The sequence below is a fragment of the Somniosus microcephalus genome, chromosome 5 (assembly GCF_052327205.1).
Source record: "Somniosus microcephalus isolate GS21.2 chromosome 5, FLI_Smic_1.0, whole genome shotgun sequence".
Lineage (NCBI taxonomy): Eukaryota > Metazoa > Chordata > Chondrichthyes > Squaliformes > Somniosidae > Somniosus > Somniosus microcephalus.
The window spans coordinates 12,259,266-12,280,881 of NC_140991.1; the positions used below are offsets into that span (position 1 = coordinate 12,259,266).

Genomic DNA, 21,616 nt, shown 5'->3' on the forward strand with positions numbered 1-21,616 from the left:
TCTCCGCCAGGCTGGCCGGCTCGGTGGTCTTACTCCTCCCCGTCAGGAAGTGTCTTGGACTTCCCAGCGGAGATCGGGAAGCACATCCCATCACCCTGAGGTTCCAAGTGGTGCCACGGAGATTTAAAAAACAATCTACTTTCACCTCGAGGGTTCGAGGGCTTGGGGAGTCATTAGACAGCTGGGGTCCGAACTCTATTCCAGCCCAGCCGGTCTTTGGGTTGGAGAGAGCAAACAACAGAGTGATGCTTCAGTTATACAGAGCCTTAGTCAGACCCCAGCGGGAGCACTGCGCTCAGTCCTGGGCTCCGCACCTCAGGAAGGATACACTGGCCTCGGAGGGGGAGCAGCGCAGACTCACCAGAACGATACCGGGGCTAAAAGGGTTAAATTACGAGGACTGGTTTCACAGACTAGGCTTGTATTCTCTCAAGTACAGAAGATTGAGTGGTGATCTGGTCGAGGGGTGTTTAAACTGTTTCAAGGAGTCGATAGGGTAGATAGAGAGAAACTATTCCCTCTGGTGGGGGGAGTCTAGAATAAAGGGGCTCATAGAAACCTAGAAGATAGGAGCAGGAGTAGGCCATTCGGCCCCTTGAGCCTGCTCCGCCATTCAATGAGATCATGGCTGATCATCCAAATTCAGTACCCTGTCCCTGCTTTCTCCCCATATCCCTTGATCCCTTTAGCCTTAAGAAATATATCCAACTCCTTCTTGAATATATTTAATGAATTGACTTCAACTGCCTTCTGTGGTAGAGAATTCCACAGGTTCACCACTCTCTGGGTGAAGAAATTCCTCCTCATCTCTGTCCTAAATGGCTTACCCCTTATCCTTAGACTGTGACCCTTGGTTCTGGACTCCCCGACCATCGGGAACATTCTTCCTGCATCTAGTCTGTCTAGTCCTGTTAGAATTTTATAAGTTTCAATGAGATCCCCTCTCATTCTTCTAAACTCTAGCGAATATAAGCCTAATCGACCCAATCTCTCCTCATACGTCATTTCTGCCATCCCAGGTATCAGCCTGGTGAATCTTCGCTGCACTCCCTCCATGGCAAGAACATCCTTCCTCAGATAAGGTGACCAAAACTGCACACAATACTCAAGGTGTGGTCTCACCAAGGCCCTGTACAACTACAGCAAGACATCCTTGTTCCTGTACTCGAACCCTCTTGCTACGAAGGCCAACATACCATTTGCCTTCTTAACCGCCTGCTGCACCTGCATGTTTACCTTCAGCGACTGGTGCACAAGGACACCCAGGTCTCGTTGCACTTCCCCTTTTCCCAATCTATTGCCATTCAGATAATAATCTGTCTTACTGTTTTTGCCACTAAAGTGGATAACCTCGCATTTATCGACGTTATAGTGCATCTGCCATGCTTCTGCCCAATCACCCAACCTGTCCAAATCATACTGGAGTTTCCCTGCATCCTCCTCACAGCACGCACGCCCACCCAGCTTTGTGTCGTCTGCAAACTTGGAGATATTACATCTAGTTCCCTTGTCTAGATCATTTATATATATTGTGAACAGCTGGGGTCCGAGCATCAATCCCTGCGGTACCCCACTAGTCACTGCCTGCCACTCGGAAAAAGACCCGTTTATTCCAACTCTTTCCTTCCTGTCTGCCAACCAGTTCTCTATCCAAGTCAGTACCTTGCCCCCAATCCCATGTGCTTTAACTTTACACGCTAATCTCTTATGCGGGACCTTATCGAAAGCCTTCTGAAAGTCCAAATACACCACATCCACTGGTTCTCCCTTATCTATTCTACCAGTTACATCCTCAAAAAATTCCAGTAGACTAGTCAAGCGTGATTTACCTTTTGTAAATCCATGTTGACATTGTCCGATCCTGTCACTGTTTTCCAAGTGCTCTGCTATTACATCTTTTATAATAGATTCTAGCATTTTCCCCACTACCGATGTCAGGCTTACCGGTCTATAATTCCCCGTTTTCTCTCTACCACCTTTTTTAAATAGTGGGGTTACATTAGCTATCCTCCAATCCGTGGGAACTGTTCCAGTCTATCGAGTTCTGGAAGATGACCAGCAAAGCATCTACTATTTCTAGGGCCACTTCCTTAAGTACCCTAGGATGTAGATTATCAGGCCCTGGGGATTTATCGGCCTTCAATCCCGTCAATTTCCCTAACACCATTTCCCTACAAATACTGATTTCATTCAATTCCTCCCTCTCATTAGACCCTATGTCCCTCGACATCTCTGGGAGGTTATTTGTGTCCTCCTTTGTGAAGACAGAACCAAAGTATGAATTTAGTTGGTCTGCCATTTCTTTGTTCCCCATTATAAATTCCCCTGATTCTGACTGCAAGGGACCTACGCTTGACATCACCAATCTTTTTCTCTTCACATATCTATAGAAGCTTTTACAGTCAGTTTTTATGTCCCTTCCAAGCTTACTCTCATAATCTATTTCCCCCTCTTAATTAATCCCTTTGTCCTCCTTTGCTGAATCCTAAACTGCTCCCAATCCTCAGGTTTGCTGCTTTTTCTGGCCAAATTATTGGTCCTCTCCTTGGATCTTATGCTATCCCTATTTTCCCTTGTTAGCCACGGTTGAGTCAGCTTTTTTGTTTTATTTTTATGCCAAACAGGGATGAACAAATTCTGTAGTTCGAGACACTTTGAAGCCGAACTCCAGGGTAATTTTTTCATATATCTAGGCACAGGTGTTGGCACTGATTTGGTGCCAAGATATTGCCTCACACCAGCTCCGTGTAACTAAGTGTAGACTAAGGTGGCACTGGCACGGGTGTGGAATCTCCTGCAGTTCTGTTTTCCTGCCACCGGGTGGGGAACGTGAGCTTCGGTGAGTTACAGAGCGCATCGTTGATCATTGCCCCTCACGGAGGAGGAGTGCTACTGACACAACAAGGACGATAGAAACAAACCTGCAGCAACATAGCAGCCTATGGGAATTGGCCTTGAAACTAACCCCCCCACGATGGGAGGGAGAGGTTCGGGACGGGGGTGGGGGCGGGGGGGGGTTAAAAATTTTAAAACAGGGAACACATATATTTTCCATTTTCAAGGCAGTGGGTTTGGTGGTGTGCGAGTGTCCCGTGGGATACTATATTAACATAGTCAGAGGGACCTGGGTGTCCTTGTACACGAATCACTGAAAGTTAACATGCAGGTACAGCAAGCAATTAGGAAAGCAAATGGTATGTTGGCCTTTATTACAAGGGGATTTGAGTGTAAGAGTAAAGACATCTTACTGCAATTATATAGGGCCCTGGTGAGATCACACCTGGAGTATTGTGGACAGTTTTGGTCTCCTTACCTAAGGAAGGATAGAGTGCAACAAAGGATCACCAGACTGGTTCCTGGGATGGGGGGATTGTCCTATGAGGAGAGATTGAGTAGACTAGGCCTACATTCTCCAGAGTTTAGAAGAATGAGAGGTGATCTCATTGAAACATACAAAATTCTTACAGGGCTTGACAGGGTAGATGCAGGGAGGATGTTTCCCCTGGCTGGGGAGTCTAGAACCAGAGGTCACAGTCTCAGAATAAGGGGTCGGCCATTTAGGACTGAGATGAGGAGAAATTTCTTCACTCAGAGGGCGGTGAATCTTTGGAATTCTCTACCCCAGAGGGCTGTGGAGGCTCAGTCGTTGAGTATATTCAAGACAGAGATCGATAGATTTTTGAATATTAAGGGAATCAAGGGATATGGGGATGGTGCAGGAAAGTGGCGATGAGGTAGAAGATCAGCCATGATCTTATTGAAGGGCAGAGCAGGCTCGAGGGGCCAAATGGCCGACTCCTGGCTCTATTTCTTATGTTCTTATTTAGATCGGGCAGCCACAGTACAATTGGGAGCCTGATTTAAATTTAACAGTTGCCGCGCAGGTTTCCCAGGGCTCGGAGAACCCGACAGTGAAAGGGAGGCGGGAGCTGCCAGCCGACTCCACAAGGTCAGCAATGCCTTTTACAGCACTCTGTGTGGGCCGGGAGGAGCAGGAGTGAAAGTCCAGACAACAACCTGCTGAGCAAAAAAAAATACCCCGCATCTCCCCTCTGGTTCTTTTGTCACCTTATAGATCACATCTTATAAAAGGTACGTGGTTTAACAGCTGAGGTACGCATGGTCGGTGTGATCTCCCGGGCTGGTTCCGATCACCTGAGAGGGTCGGCCATGGATTTCCCAGATTCCTTTCCCTTTTCGGCCCTGGGTTTCTTTTTCTGGATTTTTTTGGCCTCTCCCAGGAGATTACACGGCTACTGGGGGGGTGGGAAGCGTCCAGTTGGGAAGCTCCAGGCATCGTGATGTGGGGCAGGCTTGATAGGCCAGCTGGTCTTTTCCTGCCCGTCATAAGAACATAAGAAATAGGAGCAGGAGTTGGCCATTCGGCCCTTCGAGCCTGCTCTGCCATTCAATGAGATCATGGCTGATCTTCTGCCTCAACTCCATTCACCGGCCCTATCGCCATATCCCTTGATGCCCTTACTAGTCAGAAATCTATCGACTTCTGTTTTGAATATACCCAATGACTGAGCCTCCACAGCCCTCTGGGGTAAAGAATTCCAGAGATTCACCACCTTGTGTGTGAAGAAATTTCTCCTCATCTCAGTCCTGAATGGCCTACCCTTTATCTTGAGACTGTGGCCCCTGGTTCTAGACTCCCCAGCCAAGGGAAACATTCTCCCCGCATCCATCCTATCAAGCCCTGTAATAATTTTGAATGCTTCAATGAGCTCCCCTCTCATTCTTCTGAATTCAAGAGAATACAGGCCTAGTTTACTCAATCTCTTCTCATACGACAGTCCCGCCATCCCAGGAATCAATCTCGTGAACCTTCGTTGCACTCCCTCTATGGCAAGTAATTTTTATACGTTCGCAACCCAGAGATCATAAGCTCAAACCCCACCACGGCAAGTTGGAAAATTCAATTCAATAAATCTGATCATTTGTAGGCTGGTACCAGGAATGGCCATGAAAGATTGTAAAGACCCAACTTCAGGCCCTTTAGGGATGGGAGCCTTCCTATTCAGCCTGGCCTACACGTGACTCCAGTCCCACAATACGTGCTTGACTCTTAATGTCCCTCAGGGCATCTCGGGATTGGCAATAGTGTCGCTTGCATTTCAAGTACAGAGATAGTAAGAAGAACAGCAGCTTACCGGTTTGGGTAGAGCACAGCAATGAAGCACGCCAGCGGGTTGGCCATGGCGCCGAGGGCAGCAGACAAGTGATAAGCCAAATTCCCGTACGGCAGGCATGAGTAGGACTGAACGGAAGGTAGCACAGCATTGGTCAGTGCGTTTACCCACGCGAGGACAAGGAAGATCAGGACCATCTCTGAGCGGGAGTGCATCCCGGTCCCGAAAATGATCTTCACCCCAGCTTCTGGTTGACTGTCTGAAGGACTGATCATGGGTCTCTGGTCCGGCATCTCCATGTTGCGCAACTCCGCCCCTCCGTTGGTGGCTTCAGTCTGTTGAATGTACTTACTGGTTGCTTGCTGGCGATGGGAATGCGGTAGGTGGTTGAGGAGAATGAACGCCACCAGGCATACGGCCATCACACCGCTGAGGAAGAAGAAGAAAACCTCTGGGGGGAAATTGGCCGGTTGGTACTGGGCTACGATCCTGTAGCTGTCGCTGTCGCCCCCAGTTGAGTTTGAGGACTCGCTGCCGGTCGTGTTCACGGTCACGTTGACGCACCTAACCATCCCGACACCTTGGCTTAACGCGACAAGGCCCGGGACCAGCCCGCTGAGGCCCTCTCCGATGAAGTAGGTGGTCAGGAACTTGGGCTGCAGGCGGGTCATGAAGGGCAGGAAGGTCACCGAGGACGTGCAGTCCACCAGCGAGAGGAAGAACGCCAAGACCAGGAGTGCCGTGCTGTGCAGCGCACCAGCGAACACACTCGTCACCTTCCAGAAGAAAGGCAGCAGAAAGGAGGCCACAATGCCAAAACACACGATGGTGTAGATCATGCCTGACTCGTTCAGCTTGCTAGGGAAGAACTTGTGCATCAGGGTGACAAACAAAGGCCCCACGTTGGCGAACTGGATGATGATGGTGAGGTATGAAGGGAGGTACCAGCCTTCTGGGATTTCTGGCACGATGAGGGGTAGTTCGACCCACAGGCCATTGATGGCTACCCATGACCCCATTCCAAAAAGGGCAGCCAGCACGTGGACTGCAAACGCCATGGTGATCACCTGGGTTCAGTGGATGGTCAATGGTCTTCAATGGTGGCTGCGCAGTTACTGAACGTGAAGCAGACGCTCTCCTTCAAAAACAAAAGAAAGACAAAGTGATGTTTGATAAACGATGGGCCAAACACCCTCTTTCTGTGCTGTTATGACTCTATGATTCAGTAAAGCATTGTGTTCCTGCTCAGTCCTGCAGTAAAAAGCAAGACAACTGGGTTATCACGATTGTTAGCTCTGGAAATAGGTCACTTTTCTATTTGGGGTGTCATAGGAACAGGAGGAGGCCATTCAGCCCCTCGAGCCTATTCCACCATTCAATGAGATCATGGCTGATCTGTGACCTATCTCCATCTACCCGCCTTTGCCCATATCCCTTAATACCTTTGGGTAACAAAAAGCTATTAATCTCAGATTTAAAATTAACAATTGACCCGGCATCAATTGCCGTTTGCGGAAGAGAGTTCCAAACTTCTACCACCCTTTGTGTGTAGAAGTGTTTCCTAATTTCACTCCTGAAAGGTCTGGCTCTAGTTTTTTTAATACTCGTTCCTGGGATGTGGGCGTCGCTGGCAAGGCCAGCACTTATTGCCCATCCCTAACTACCCTGGAGAAGGTGGTGGTGAGCCGCCTTCTTGAACCGCTGCAGTCCGTGTGGTGAAGGTACTCCCACAGTGCTGTTAGGGAGGGAGTTCTAGGATTTTGACCCAGCGACGATGAAGGATCAGTGATATATTTCCAAGTCAGGATGTTGTGTGACTTGGAGGGGAACTTGCAGGTGGTGGTGTTCCCATGTGCCTGCTGCCCTTGTCCTTCTAGGTGGAAGAGGTCGCGGGTTTGGGAGGTGCTGCCGAAGAAGCCTTGGCGAGTTGCTGCAGTGCATCTTGTAGATGGTACACACTGCAGCCACGGTACGCCGGTGGTGGAGGAAGTGAATGTTTAAGGTGGTGGATGGGGTGCCAATCAAACGGGCTGCTTTGTCCTGGATGGTGTCAGGCTTCTTGAGTGTTGTTGGAGCTGCACTCATCCAGGCAAGTGGAGAGTATTCCATCACACCCCTGACTTGTGCTTTGTAGATGGTGGAAAGGCTTTGGGGAGTCAGGAGGTGAGACACTCGCCGCAGAATACCCAGCCTCTGACCTGCTCTTGTAGCCACAGTATTTATGTGGCTGGTCCAGTTAAGTTTCTGGTCAATGGTGACCCCCAGGATGTTGATGGTGGGGGATTCGGCGATGATAATGCAGTTGAATGTCAAGGGGCGGTGGTTAGACTCTCGCTTGTTGGAGATAGTCATTGTCTGGCACTTGTGTGGCGTGAATGTTACTTGCCATACAATTCTGCTGCTGCTGATGGCCCACAGCGCTTCATGGATGCCTAGTTTTGAGATAGATCTGATCTGAATCTATGCCATTTAGCACAGTGGTAGTGCCACACAACACGATGGAGGGTGAAGACAGGGTTTCGTCTCCAGAGGACTGTGCGGTGGTCACTGCTATCAATACTGCCATGAATAGATGCATCTGCAACAGGTAGATTGGTGAGGACGAGGGAAAGTAGGTTTTTCCCTCGTGTTGGTTTTCTCTCCACCTGCCGCAGTCTCAGTCTGGCAGATTCAGAACAGATCTAGCAGCTGAAAACTGGGCATCCATGAGGCGCTGTGGGCCATCAGCAGCAGCAGAATTGTATTCCACCACAGTCTATAACCTCATGGCCCAGCATATCCCTCACTCTACCATTACCATCAAGCCAGGGTACCAACCCTGGTTCAATAAGGAGTGTAGAAGAACATGCCAGGAGCAGCACCAGGCGTACCTAAAAATGAGGTGCAACACAGGACTACATGCATGCTAAAAAGCGGAAGCAGCATGCTATAGACAGGGCTAAGCAATCCCACAATCCACGGATCAGATGAAAGCTCTGCAGTCCTGCCACATCCAGTCGTGAATGGTGGTGAACCTTTAAACAACTAACAGGAAGAGGAGGCTCCATGAATATCCCAATTCTCAATGATGGTGGAGCCCAGCACGTGAGTGCAAAAGACAAGGCTGAAGCGTTTGCAACCATCTTCAGCCAAAAGTGCCGAGTGGATGATCCATATCAGCCTCCTCCTGAGGTCCCCACCATTACAGAAGCCAGTCTTCAGCCAATTAGATTCACTCCACGTGATATCAAGAAACGGCTGAGCGCACTGGATACAGCAAAGGCTGTGGGCCTCGACAACATCCTGGCTATCGTGCTGAAGACGTGTGATCTAGAACTAGCCGCACTTCTAGACAAGCTGTTCCAGTACATCTACAACATTGGCATCTATCCGCCAATTACCGTCCCATCAGTCTACTCTCAATCATCAGCAAAGTTATGGAAGGTGTCGTCGACAGTGCTATCAAGCGACACTTACTCACCAATAACCTGCTCACTGATGCCCAGTTTGGGTTTCGCCAGGACACTCAGCTCCAGACCTCATTACAGCCTTGGTCCAAACATGGACAAAGGAGCTGAATTCCAGAGGTGAGGTGAGAGTGACTGCCCTTGACATCAAGGCAGCATTTGACCGAGTGTGGCATCAAGGAGCCCTAGTAAAACTGAAGTCAATGGGAATCGGAGGGAAAACTCTCCACTGGCTGGAGTCATACCTAGCACAAAGGAAGATGGTTGTGGTGGTTGAAGGTCAATCATCACAGCCCCAGGACATCACTGCAGGAGTTCCTCAGGGCAGTGTCCTAGGCCCAAGCATCTTCAGCTGCTTCATCAATGACCTTCCCTCCAACATAAGGTCAGAAATGGGGATGTTCGCTGATGACTGCACAGTGTTCAGTGCCATTCACAACTCCTCAGATAATGAAGCAGTCCATGCCCGCATGCAACAAGACCTGGATGACGTCCAGGCTTGGGCTGATAAGTGGCAGGTAACATTCGCACCACAGAAGTGCCAGGAATTGACTATCTCCAACAAGCGAGAGTCTAACCACCCCCCCTTGACATTCAATGGCATTACCATCGCCAAATCTCCCATCAACATCCTGGGGGTCACCATTGACCAGAAACTTAACTGGACCAACCACATAAATACTGTGGCAACAAGAGCAGGTCAGAGGCTGGGTATTCTGCGGCGTGTGTCTCACCTCCTGACTCTCCAAAGCCTTTCCACCATCTACAAGGCACAAGTAAGGAGTGTGATGGAATACTCTCCACTTGCCTGGATGAGTGCAGCTCCAACAACACTCAAGAAGCTCGACACCATCCAGGACAAAGCAGCCCATTTGATTGGCACCCCATCCACCACCTTAAACATTCACTCCCTCCACCACCGGCGTACCGTGGCTGCAGTGTGTACCATCTACAAGATGCACTGCAGCAACTCGCCAAGGCTTCTTCGGCAGCACCTCCCAAACCCACAACCTCTTCTACCTAGAAGGACAAGGGCAGCAGGCGCATAGGTCACCACCACCTCCAAGTTCCCCTCCAAGTCACACACCATCATGACTTTGAAATATATCGCCATTCCTTCATCATTGCTGGGTCAAAATCTTGGAACGCTCTACCCAACAGCACTGTAGGAGTACCTTCACCACATGAACTGCAGCGGTTCAAGAAGGCGGCTCACCACCACCTTCTCAAGGGCAATTAGGGATGGGCAATAAATGCTGGCCTTGCCAGCGATGCCCACATCCCATAAAATAATTTTTTTTTAATATCCTTCAGGACTCGGCCAGCTTGGTTAGTAGTGGTGCTACCGAGCCACTCTTGGTGACGGACATTGAAATTCCCCACCCAGAGTATATTCTGTGCCCTTGCTACTCTCCGTGTTTCTTCCAAGTGGTGTTCAACATGAAGAAGTACTGATTCATTAGCTGAGGGAGGGAGGTAGGTGGTAATCAGCAGGAGGCTTCCTTGCCGATGCTTGACCTGAAGCCATGAGATCTGAAGCCCTAACATCTGTCTGAGGCTGAACCACACTGTTCGCAACCTTGGTCTCATATTTGACCCTGAAATGAGCTTCCGACCACATATCCGCAGCATAACAAAGACCGCCTACTTCCACCTCCGTAACATCGCCCGTCTCCACCCTTGCCTCAGCTCATCCGCTGCTGAAACCCTCATCCATGCTTTTGTTACCTCTAGACTTGACTATACCAATGCACTCTTGGCTGGCCTCCCACATTGTATCCACGTAAACTTGAGGTCATCCAAAACTCAGCTGCCCGTGTCCTAACTCGCATCAAGTCCCGTTCACCCATCACCCCTGTGCTCACTGACCTACATTGGCTCCCGGTTAAGCAATGCCTTGATTTCAAAATTCTCATCCTCGTTTTCAATTCCCTCTATGGCCTCGCCCCTCCCTATCTCTGTAATCTCCTTCAGCCCCACAACCCCCGAGATATCTGCGCTTCTCTAATTCTGCCCTCTTGAGGATCCCCGATTATAAATCACTCAACTTTTGGTGGCCGTGCCTTCTGTTGCCATTGGGCCTAAGCTCTGGAACTCCCTCCCTAAACCTCTCCGCCTCTCTTTCCTCCTTTAAGATGCTCCTTAAAACCTACCTCTTTGAGCAAGCTTTTGGTCACCTGCCCTAATTTATCCTTATGTGGCTCGGTGTCAAACTTGTTGTCTTAAAATACTCCTGTGAAGCACCTTGGGACGTTTTACTACGTTAAAGGCGCTATATAAATACAAGTTGTTGCTGTTGTTGATTTCATGGGGTCCGGAGTCAATGTTGAGGACTCCCAGGGCCACTCCTTCCCGACTGTATACCACTGTGCCACCACCCCTGGTGGGTCTGTCCTGGCAGCAGGGTGGTGGAAGAATCTGGGACATTGGTTGAAAGGTATGATTCTGTCAGGCTGTTGCTTGACTAGTCTGTGGGACAGCTCTCCCAATTATTGACACAAGTCACCAGATGTTAGTGAGGCGGACTTTGCAGGGTCAACTGGGCTGGGTGAGCTGTTGTGTCCAAAGCCGGTGCCGAGTGGTCCGTCTGGTTTTATTCTTGTCATTTTTTTTTCACAGCAGTTGTGTACAACTGAGTGGCTGGCTAGGCCATTTCAGAGGGCAGTTAAGGGTCAACCACATGGCTGTGGGTCTGGAGTCACATACAGGCCAGACTGGGTAAAGGACCGCAGATTTCCTTCCCTAAAGGACATTAGTGAACCAGATGGGTTTTTACAACAATCCGATAGTTTCATAGTCACCACCACTAGCTTTTTATTCCAGATTTATTTAATTAACTGAATTTAAATTCCCCAACTGCCATGGTGGGATTTGAACTCACGTCTCTGGATCATTTGTCTAGGATTCTGGGATTATTAGCCCAGTGACATAGCCACAATGCTACCATTCCCATAGACTATGCTCCTCAGTCCTAGACTCCCCAACCAGCGGACAGCACCAAGCATTCTCCAGCTCACGTGGAAGAGAGTCAAATGTAGAATAAGGCTCCCTTTACTCTGTCCCAGCAATGTGCCTTAACCAACCCCCCACCGTCTCCCCAGAGAGCGCCCCCTATTGTACCAGTTTGACAATGGCCCAGAAATTGCTGAACAAATAACGTCGAGATCACGACGCCTGCCATTAATAGTGAGTAAAAAAAAAAAACAGCAATTTGTGGTGAGGAAGAGACACGCCGCAAGTTCCGATTCTCTACAAATGACTATCTCGTCGTGACCTCTCCATTGAAGTTCGTTGTGTGTCATGAGATTGCTGGATTTACGGCGTTAATCTCGCCGCAGCCATTTCGTGTAAATCATGTCATAAGGTCTCTGTTAATGACGTGATTTATGGTCCTGACACAAAATTCAACCTTGCAGACCTAGAAAGGTCTCACTCCAGCAGGTAATGAATTGTTCCTATGTGTGTGTTCACTGGCACACACAAACACACACACTCTCACACACACAATGACACACACACACTGACACACACACACTGACACACACACACTGACACACACACGAAGTTGTGATTTATTAAAATAATGTACAGGGATTCTGCTAACCTTTGGACTGTGGCCTAGTTTGAGGAAACTCCTTTCCCTGGACTGTCTGTTTTCAGCTCCCTTGCTGTGACACAAACAAATATTACTACAGTTTCAACAAAAAAAATCCATTTGTACATCTTGAGTAAATGTATTACTATAACAGGAACACTTAACTAGTAACGTAAAACAATTTTATTGAGGAAATAAAACAGATCACTTTTCTCAGTTGGACCATTTCCTCCCTTCAATTCCCTTCATATTTAAATTTTAAACTGAATATTCCTATTTTTTCTCATATTCTCTAATATCCTACTTATTTTTCCCCTTCAATTTTTGAAGCTAAATAGTTTTCACTTGCCATTAACCTGCTCCTACCATCTAGTTCTACTGAAAGAATCGTAGAATGATGCAGCACAGAAGGAGGCCATTCGGCCCATCCTGCCTGTGCTAGCTCTGTGAACCAGCTCTCCAATTAGTCCCAGTCCCTGCTCTTTCCCCACAGCCCTGCAGATCTCTCCTTTTCAATTCTCTTTTAAAAGTTACTATTGAACCTGCTTCCACCGCACTTTCAGGCAGTGAATTCCAGATCACAACAACTCAAGGGCAATTAGGGGTGGGCAATAAATGCTGGCTGGCATCGCCAGCGAAGCCCACATCCCATAAAGGAATTTTAAAAAACTCGTTGTGTAAAAAAAATTCTCCTCATCTCCCCTTCTTTTGCCAATTATCGTAAAAGGAACAAGTTGTTTTTTTTCTGCAAATGTTGTCTAAAAAAACCCAGCTCCCTGCCTCCCAGATTCTGCTGATGGAGAGCTTTGTCAGCATCTGCAGGTCAAGCTCCGGCACTGCAGCCCTCACCCAAGACCGACCCTCGTCAGCCTGACAGGTCAGTAAACCGAGCTGCGCCACTTCGGACAGACGGCACCTGCCTCACCCCAAGTAAAACCCTCCGTCCGGTCCGGTCCGGTCCTCCTCCTCCGAGCCGCTGCTGACGGGAGATTCCGGGAGATCCGCACTGCTCGGGGAACCTGTCCCTGAACCAGGGAAACCTCGCCTCGCTCAGCCCTGCCGACAGCCGAGGCCGAACCAGACGCACACACTGTGCCAGCAACAAGGACAAGCAGTCATTGGAAGGATGCATATCGTTACCCAAGACACATATCATAATATTACTGATATACAAGTGTATCACAACCCATAACAACATCGATGCGAGTACAGTATATCAGAAAAACCTTGAGAAGTGCAGCGTGTGCAGTAAGAGGAGACTGGGTGAAAGGACACCCCCTCTCCACTGCCTCCTCCTGTCAGACTAATGTGTGTCTGGGAGTGACCTCTTGTACTATTGGTCATCTACTTACACTTCAGACTGAGAGAGCAGGACACAAGACTTGGTTAATAAATATCATGGGGGAAAAATTCAGTTGTTAGTGCCTTAAGAGGGCGCTAATGGGGCACGAAGCAACTAGCGCCCGGGCGCGGCGATGTTTGCGCTGCTCGCGAAATTAACTAGACATTTTGCGGCGGCGCTAAACACTACCGTCACAATCTCCTGCGCCGGCAGATTGTGGCGTCAGTCGAGTGCGTGATGCCCCGGTAGCGCCCCGGACCGGATATTGAGTGGCGCCCCCTGCCTTACCGCCTGCCGCTGGCAACGACAGGTTGAGGGGAGCCTTTTGCAGTCGGAAAGGGACTGGGGGAGTGCTATTTAAAGACGACCGCTTCCTGCCTTTTTTTGTCGGTGACATTTTTGCACCACGCATTCTGAGAGAGCGAGAGAGAGACTTCTGGAGAGATTCAACGCTGTGTGAAGGAGTTTTGAGTACTGAGCAGCACTTTGCAGGTTCATTTTGATTTGCCCTTCCTTGCTTCGCCCACGCTCTGAGGTAGCGCCTCGCTCCTCGGCCTTTGCGCCTTAAGACAGGTGTGAAGCGCCTGATTTAGCGCTCCAATCACCTCCAGGGGCGATAAAAGCCAAGTTTACAGTCGGAGGCGATAATTAGCGCCAGGCGCTAAACTTTGCGCACGGCCGATAATGGCGCCCCAAACGGGGCGATACTGAATTTTTCCCCCAAAATTTCTCCCCACCATCGGTAGCAGAAAGTTTGCTTCCTTCCCGCGTTACAGCCCGACAGCAACCCGTATTGTCACCTTAGAGCGAGGGCCATTGCTTGTTTCCTCCTGGAAGCCTCCCCTCAGCCGGGTCCAAGGCCCATTCACCTCCTCACACGCCCACACTGAACTCCCCCTGTGAGCCTGTGCGTGCTCTGTCTGCTTTTTACATTTCTCGGGAACTTGGGAGTTACTAAAAGGGAATCAATCATTCATTCCGGTCTTGTATTATAGGTGTTCCATTATCAACTCCATCGGAACAGGAGGTGGCCATTCAGCCCCTCGAGCCTGTCCCTCCATTCAATGAGATCATGGCTGATCTGTATCTTAACTCCATCTACCCGCCTTGGTTCCGTAACCCTTAAGACCCTCGCCTAACAAAAATCTGTCCATCTCAGTTTGTAAATTTTCAATTGACCCCCAGCCTCAACAGCTTTTTGGGGGAGAGAGTTCCAGATTTCCACCATCCTTTGTGTGAAGAAGTGCTTCCTGACATCACCCCTGAACAGCCTAGCTCTAATTTTAAGGTTATGTCCCCTAGTTTATGACTCTTCCACCAGAGGAAATAGTTTATCTCTATCTACCCTATCATCTCCTTTACCCTAGCTACTACAGGAAACTTCGCGATATCCGGCACCGACGGGACCGAGCTGGTGCCGTTAGATCAAAACTTCCGGATAGACCAGCGCTAATGTTGAAGGATACGGAGGTTTTCATCTCTGTATCTGACAACAAACACTGCTGCTTAGCAACAGCTTGTAAACACTCAGCCCGTACCTTGGAAGCGTCTCTGAAGCTGTTGCTAAGCTACAGAGACGCTTTCCAGAGCCTGACTGTTTAAAAAAATGCTAGGGGAAGAAAAAAAAACTAACAAAATGGCTGCTGATTTCTGCCGTTAGATCGAGGTTTCCGGACATACAACCTCCGGATAAACCAAAGTTTCCTGTACTTATATAGGAGAAACCGGGTAAAGAGGAATCATTCACTCCTGTCTTATGCTAAATAGCCATTATGTATGTCTCAAGCCCTCTACATATACAGTAAACATATAGTTAACTTCCCAGGATCTCAAGAAACTGGAACCTCCTAGCACCTTTATTCTTGCTTTTCTCCCTCAAACTGTGGGCCTCTAGAAGCCCCACCTCGGGGTCAGAAGGTTGAGTTCAAGTCCCCTCCAGAGACTTGAACACATAATCCAGGGTGACGCTCCCAGTGCAGTACCGATATGGTGCTGCACTGTTGAAGGTGCCATTTTTTCGGATGAGACGTTAAACGAGCCCCGTCCGCTCTCTCAGGTGGATGTAAAAGATTGGCACTATTCGAAGAAGAACAAAGGAAGTTCTCCCCAGTGTCCTGGCCAGTTTTTAATCCCTCAAATAGCGTCACTAAAACGGATTATTTGGTTGCAACCTTGGTGTCATATTTGACCCCGAGATGAGTTTCTGACCACATATCTACGCCATCACTAAGACCTCCTATTTCACCTCACCTGACTCCACCCCAGCCTCAGCTCATCTGCTGCTGAAACCCTCATCCATCCCTTTGTTTTTCTCGAGGCTTGACTATTCCAATGCACTCCTGGCCGGCCTCCCATGTTTTACTCTCCATAGAGGAGATCCAAAACTCGGCTGCCCATGTCCTAACTCGCACCGAGTCCATTCACCCATCACCCCTGTGCTCGCTGACCTACATTGGCTCCCGGTTAAGCAACGCCTCGTTTTTAAAATTCTCATCCTTGTTTTCAAATCCCTCGAAGGCCTCGCCCCTCCCCATCTCCTCCAGCCCCTACACCTCCCCTGACATCACTGCGCTCCACCAATTTTGGCCTCTTGAGCATCCCTGATTTTAAATCGCTCCACCATTGGCGGCTGTCTAGGCCCTAAGCTCTGGAATTCCCTCCCTAAACCTCTCCGCCTCGCTACCTCTCTCTCCTCCTACTTTAAAACCTACTTCTTTGACCAAGCTTTTGGTCATCTGTCCTAATATCTCCTTATGTGGCTCGGTGTCAAATTTTGTTTGATAATCGCTCCTGTGAAGCGTCTTGGGACATTTTATTACGTTAAAGGCGCTATATAAATCTAAGTTGTTGTTTTAACATTTTGGGATCCAGTATATGAGTAATTTATGCCCAATACGAGACTCCCAAAACAAGCGCTCTACTCGGAGCTCCGACACGGCAAGAGAGCCCCAGGTGGGCAGAGAAAACGCTTCAAGGACACCCTCAAAGCCTCCTTGAAAAAGTGCAACATCCCCACCGACACCTGGGAATCCCTGGCCCAAGACCGCACAAAGTGGAGGAGAAGCATCCGGGAAGGCGCCGAACACCTCGAGTCTCTTCGCCGGGAGCAAGCGGAAGCCAAGCGCAGGCAGCACAAGTCAACCCAAGCACCCCACCCACCCGCCCCTTCAACCACCGTCTGCCCCACCTGTGACAGAGACTGTAGGTCCCGCATTGGACTCATCAGTCACCTGAGAACTCATTTTTAATGTGGAAGTAAGTCAGCCTCGGTTCCGAGGGACTGCCTAAGAAGAATTTGAGACATGACTTGGTAAGTGTAGCAAGCTCGGGAGGAACAGGTGACTTTGGACCCATGATTCCCAAAGCTCTCCACCACTGGGGTTTTCCTCACCTCATGTCTGGATCTGTTGTAGACTAATTGATAGAGATTAATTGCTTGGATTAGTTAACAACTCTATTATTGTCTTATCATGCGACTACCAGGATGGTAGACGGCGAACTGGATGGACCTTGGTCTTTTTTCATCTAGCAATTCTTATGTTAACCTCATTGCTGTTTGTGGGACCTTGCTGTGCGCAAATTGGTTGCCATTTCTCATACATTACAACAGTGACTAGAATTCAACTTCATTGAGGTCATGAAAGGTGCCATATAAATGCAAGTTCTTTCTTTTACTCAGTTACACCTTGTCCCTCGTGTGGGTCTTGACACTTCACCTGGTTTCTCAGCAATAATAATAATTAAGAAATGCCCCCAGTGATGATTTGCCGTAACCTTATTTCACGGCCTGCAGAGAAAGACCATTTTCCCTAGGGCCCACTTTTCTAAAAAATCGTAAAGAGCCATGTCCAGGTTTTTCCAGGTGCTGGTGTGATCAGTCACTGTGAGGAGTCACAGAGCCCCAGTCATGTAAGAGTACCACTGGTGTAAACAAAGCCATTATCACAGGATGTGTTAGTGTGCTGCCTCAACGCCATGCACTAGTCCAGCTTTTTCGCATTGCCCGACTCAGTAAGTCCTCCCACTGAGCACTTGTCTTACTAGCTGTATCTCTACTCTTAATTCAGCTGCCTTCACCTGTCTGACTCAATAGGACCTTCCAGCCATTGCCTTGTGATGCTGACTGTATCTCTACTGATGTTAATGTGAGGGAGCTGGATTATTACGTGCAGCCAGTGATCTGTTTTATTAACTGCGCCACTACTAACGCTCATCCCACTCCCTTGTCCCATCAAATTCAGTGACTCCTCCCAGTGATGCATTGTTAGTGATTATATATTTGTCACGGGAAGGTCGTGTCTGACTAACTTGAATGAATTTTTTGAGGAGGCAACAAGGAGGGTCGATGAGGGTAGTGCGTTTGATGTAGTCTATATGGATTTTAGCAAGGCTTTTGATAAGATCCTGCATGGCAGACTGATCAGAAAAGTAAAAGCCCATGGGATCCAAGGCAAAGTGGCGAGTTGGATCCAAAATTGGCTCAGAGGCAGGAAACAAAGGGTAATGGTCGAAGGGTGTTTGTGTGACTGGAAGGCTGTTTCCGGTGGTGTTCTGCAGGGCTCAGTACTGGGTCTTCTGCTTTTAGAGTATATATCAATGATTTGGACTTCAATGTAGGAAGTATGATTAAAAAGTTTGCAGATGATACAAAAATTGGCCGTGTGGTTGATAATGAAGAAGGCTGCAGACTGCAGGAAGATATCAATGGACTAGTCAGGTGGGCAGAACAGTGGCAAATGGAATTCAATCTGGAGAAGTGTGAGGTAATGCATTTGGGGAGGGCAAACAAGGCAAGGGAATACACATTAAATGGTGGGACACTGAGAAGTGCAGAAGATCAGAGGGACCTTGGAGTGCATGTCCACAGATCCCTGAAGGTAGCAGGACAGGTAGATAAGGTGGTTAAGAAGACATACGGGATACTTGCCTTTATTAGCCGAGGCACAGAATATAAGAGCAGGGAGGTTATGCTTGAACTGTATAAAACACTAGTTAGGCCGCAGCTAGAGTACTGCGTGCAGTTCTGGTCACCACATTACAGGAAGGATGTGATTGCACTAGAGGGGGTACAGAGGAGATTTACGAGGATGTTGCCTGGGCTGGGGAATTTTAGTTATGAGGAAAGATGGGAGAGGCTGGGGTTGTTTTCTTTGGAACAGAGGAGGCTGAGGGGAGACTTGATTGAGGTGTATAAAATTATGAGGGGCCTAGATAGAGTGGATAGGAAGGACCTATTTCCCTTAGCGGAGGGGTCAATAACCAGGGGGGCACAGATTTAAAGTAATTGTTCGGCGATTGAGAGGGGATTTGAGGAGAGATATTTTCACCCAGAGGGTGGTGGGGGTCTGGAACTCACTGCCTGAAAGGGTGGTGGAGGCAGAGACCCTCATCACATTTAAAAAGTGCTTGGATGTGCACTTGAAGTGCCGTAACCTACAGGGCTACGGACCAAGTGCTGGAAAGTGGGATTAGGGTGGAGAGCTCTTTGTCGGCCGGCACAGACAAGTTGGGCCGAATGGCCTCCTCCTGTGCTGTAAATTTCTATGATTCTATATACTCATCAAACCATTTTCATCAGACTGTCAGACTCAATAACTCCTCCCAGCTGTTACCAACTGTATCTCCTGATGTTAATCCAGCTCCCAGACTCAGTGGCTCCTCCCAGTTGTTACTGGCTGTATCTGCATTGAAGTTAATCCAACCACTAATACTGCGCTCTCACAGAATTACGCATCAGTCAGGTGACCTCTGCTAGTGACAAAATCACTGTCCTAAGCAGAATATATAGATGTTTTTTACTGTGAAAATTGTTCGGATTTTAAAAATCATTTCCAACTTTCACTTAAAAATGATACAGAAGGGTACGGTAATGTAGTGAGTGTGTTACTGGACCAATAATCCAGAGAATGCAAGTTCAAATCCCACCATGGCAATTTGAGAATTTTAATTCCAATTCAAATTCAAACAATCTAGAAACAAAAAGTCTCAGTAAAAGTGACCATGAAGCTGTCGGATCATCATAAAAACCCGACTGGTTCACTAATGTCCTTTAGGAAAGGAAGCCTGCCGTCCTTGCCCAGGCTGGCCTATATGTGACTCCAGTCCCACACCAACATGCTTAACTCTTAACTGCCCGCTGAAGTGGGTTAGCAAGTTGTGTCAAACCATTGGGCAACAAGGGATGGGCAATAAATGCCGGTCTTGCCAGTGATGCCTACATCCCGAGAATGAATTTTTAAAAACTTTGTACCTCCCATTACTTTCTTGAGCTGTAGGGGAGTTGGTTTATGCACCTCTCAGTCAGCACAAGCTTCTCTCAACCCAACTCCTTCCTGCACACAATCAACAATACGTTCTACTAAAATAGGTTGTTTTTAAAAAGACTAAAGTGAATAAGTGCAATGGTTTTGGCTGAGTGGTTTTGATTGCACTGTATTTTGACCTGCAAATGGGACACTGCTTAAAAAGAAAATTGTCAGGAAATGATATAAGAAAGCACTACATTTTTTTGTATTTGTTTATAATTTGAATGCATTCCCAACATTGTCACAAATCAGAAGGTTGTGGGTTCAAGTCCCACTCCAGAGACTTGAGCACAAAAATCTAGGCTGACACTCCAGTACAGTGCTGAGGGAGTGCTGCACTGTCCGGGGTGCTGTCTTTCAGATGAGCCTTTAAACCGAGGCCCCGTCTGCTCTCTCAGGTGGACGTAAAAGATCCCATGGCACTATTTCGAAGAGGAGCAGGGGAGCTATCCCTGGTGTCCTGGCCAATATGTATCCCTCAATCAACATCACTAAAACAGATTATCTGGTTATTATCACAGTGCTCTCAATATAAGATAGTCACCAACAAATCAAATAGGGAATTCAGAAGAAACTTCTTTACCCAGAATGTGGAACTCGCTACCACAGGGCGTGGTTGAAGTAATTAGTCATAGATGCATTTAAGGGGAGGCTAGACAAGCATATGAGGGAAAAGGGAATAGAGGGTTATGCTGATAGATTTAGATGAGGAAAGACGGGAGGAGGCTCGAGTGGAGCATAAATGTTGGCATGGACTGATTGGGCCAAATGGCCAGTTTCTGTAATAAAAACAGAAAATGCTGGAGATACTCAGCAGGTCAGGCAGCATCTGTGACCTGCTGAGTCGATGACCTTTTGTCAGAACTGGAAAAAAGCAGGAAAAGGAACAGATTTTTAAGCAAGTGTAGGGGCTGGGAAAGGGGGGAGGGGATGAAAGAACAAAAGGGAAAGTCTGGGATAGGATAGAAGGCAGGAGAGGTTAAGAGACATTAAGAGGGATATACGAGAATGGATTAGGAAAAAAAAGGAGGGCTTTTGGCAGATACAAAGGACTAAAGACAGAGGAAGCCCTAGAGGAGTATAAAAAGTGCAGGGGGATACTTAAAAAAGAAATTAGGAGAGCGAAGAAGGGGCATGAAAAAACACTGGCGGGCAAAATAAAGGAAAATCCCAAGGTGTTTTATAAGTATATTAAGGGCAAGAGGATAACCAGGGAAAGAGTAGGGTCCATTAGGGACCAAAGTGGCAATCTGCGTGTAGAGCCAGATGATGTAGGCGCGGTTTTAAATGAATTTTTTGCATCTGTGTTCACTATGGAGAAGGACGATGTAGACATAGAAATCGAGCAGGGGGACTGTGATATACTTGAACATATTAGCATCGAGAGGGAGGAGGTACTAGCGGTTTTAGCGGGCTTAAAAGTGGATAAATCCCCAGGCCCAGACGAGATGTATCCCAGGCTGCTGTGTGAGGCAAGGGAGGAGATTGCAGGGGCTCTGACACAAATTTTCAGAACCTCTCTGGCCACAGGGGATGTGCCAGAGGACTGGAGAACAGCTAACGTAGTATCATTATTCAAGAAGGGTAGTAGGGATAAACCAGGGAATTACAGGCCAGTGAGCCTAACATCAGTGGTAGGGAAATTATTGGAAAAAATTCTGAGGGACAAAATTAGTCTCCACTTGGAGAGGCAGGGATTAATCAGGGATAGTCAGCATGGCTTTGTCAAGGGAAGATTATGTCTGACCAATTTGATTGAATTTTTCGAAGGGGTGACTAGGTGTGTGGATGAG

General features: G+C 48.1%; 1 protein-coding gene across 3 annotated transcripts in view; it reads right to left on the reverse strand.

Moving 5' to 3' along the window:
* The window catches only part of LOC147116890 (riboflavin transporter 2-like), a 53,835-nt gene that overhangs the window by 15,257 nt on the left and 16,962 nt on the right, over positions 1–21,616 (reverse strand). For 2 of the 3 annotated variants that reach the window (XM_085987327.1, XM_085987326.1), the window contains exons 2-3: positions 12,186–12,249; positions 5,157–6,273 (exon numbers count right to left, since the gene is read on the reverse strand). In XM_085987327.1, the coding sequence (XP_085843453.1) occupies positions 5,157–6,193 (1,037 nt within the window). In that variant the 5' untranslated portion in view covers positions 6,194–6,273; positions 12,186–12,249. The remainder of the gene's footprint in view (positions 1–5,156; positions 6,274–12,185; positions 12,250–21,616) is intronic. The other variant, XM_085987328.1, reaches the window with a different exon arrangement.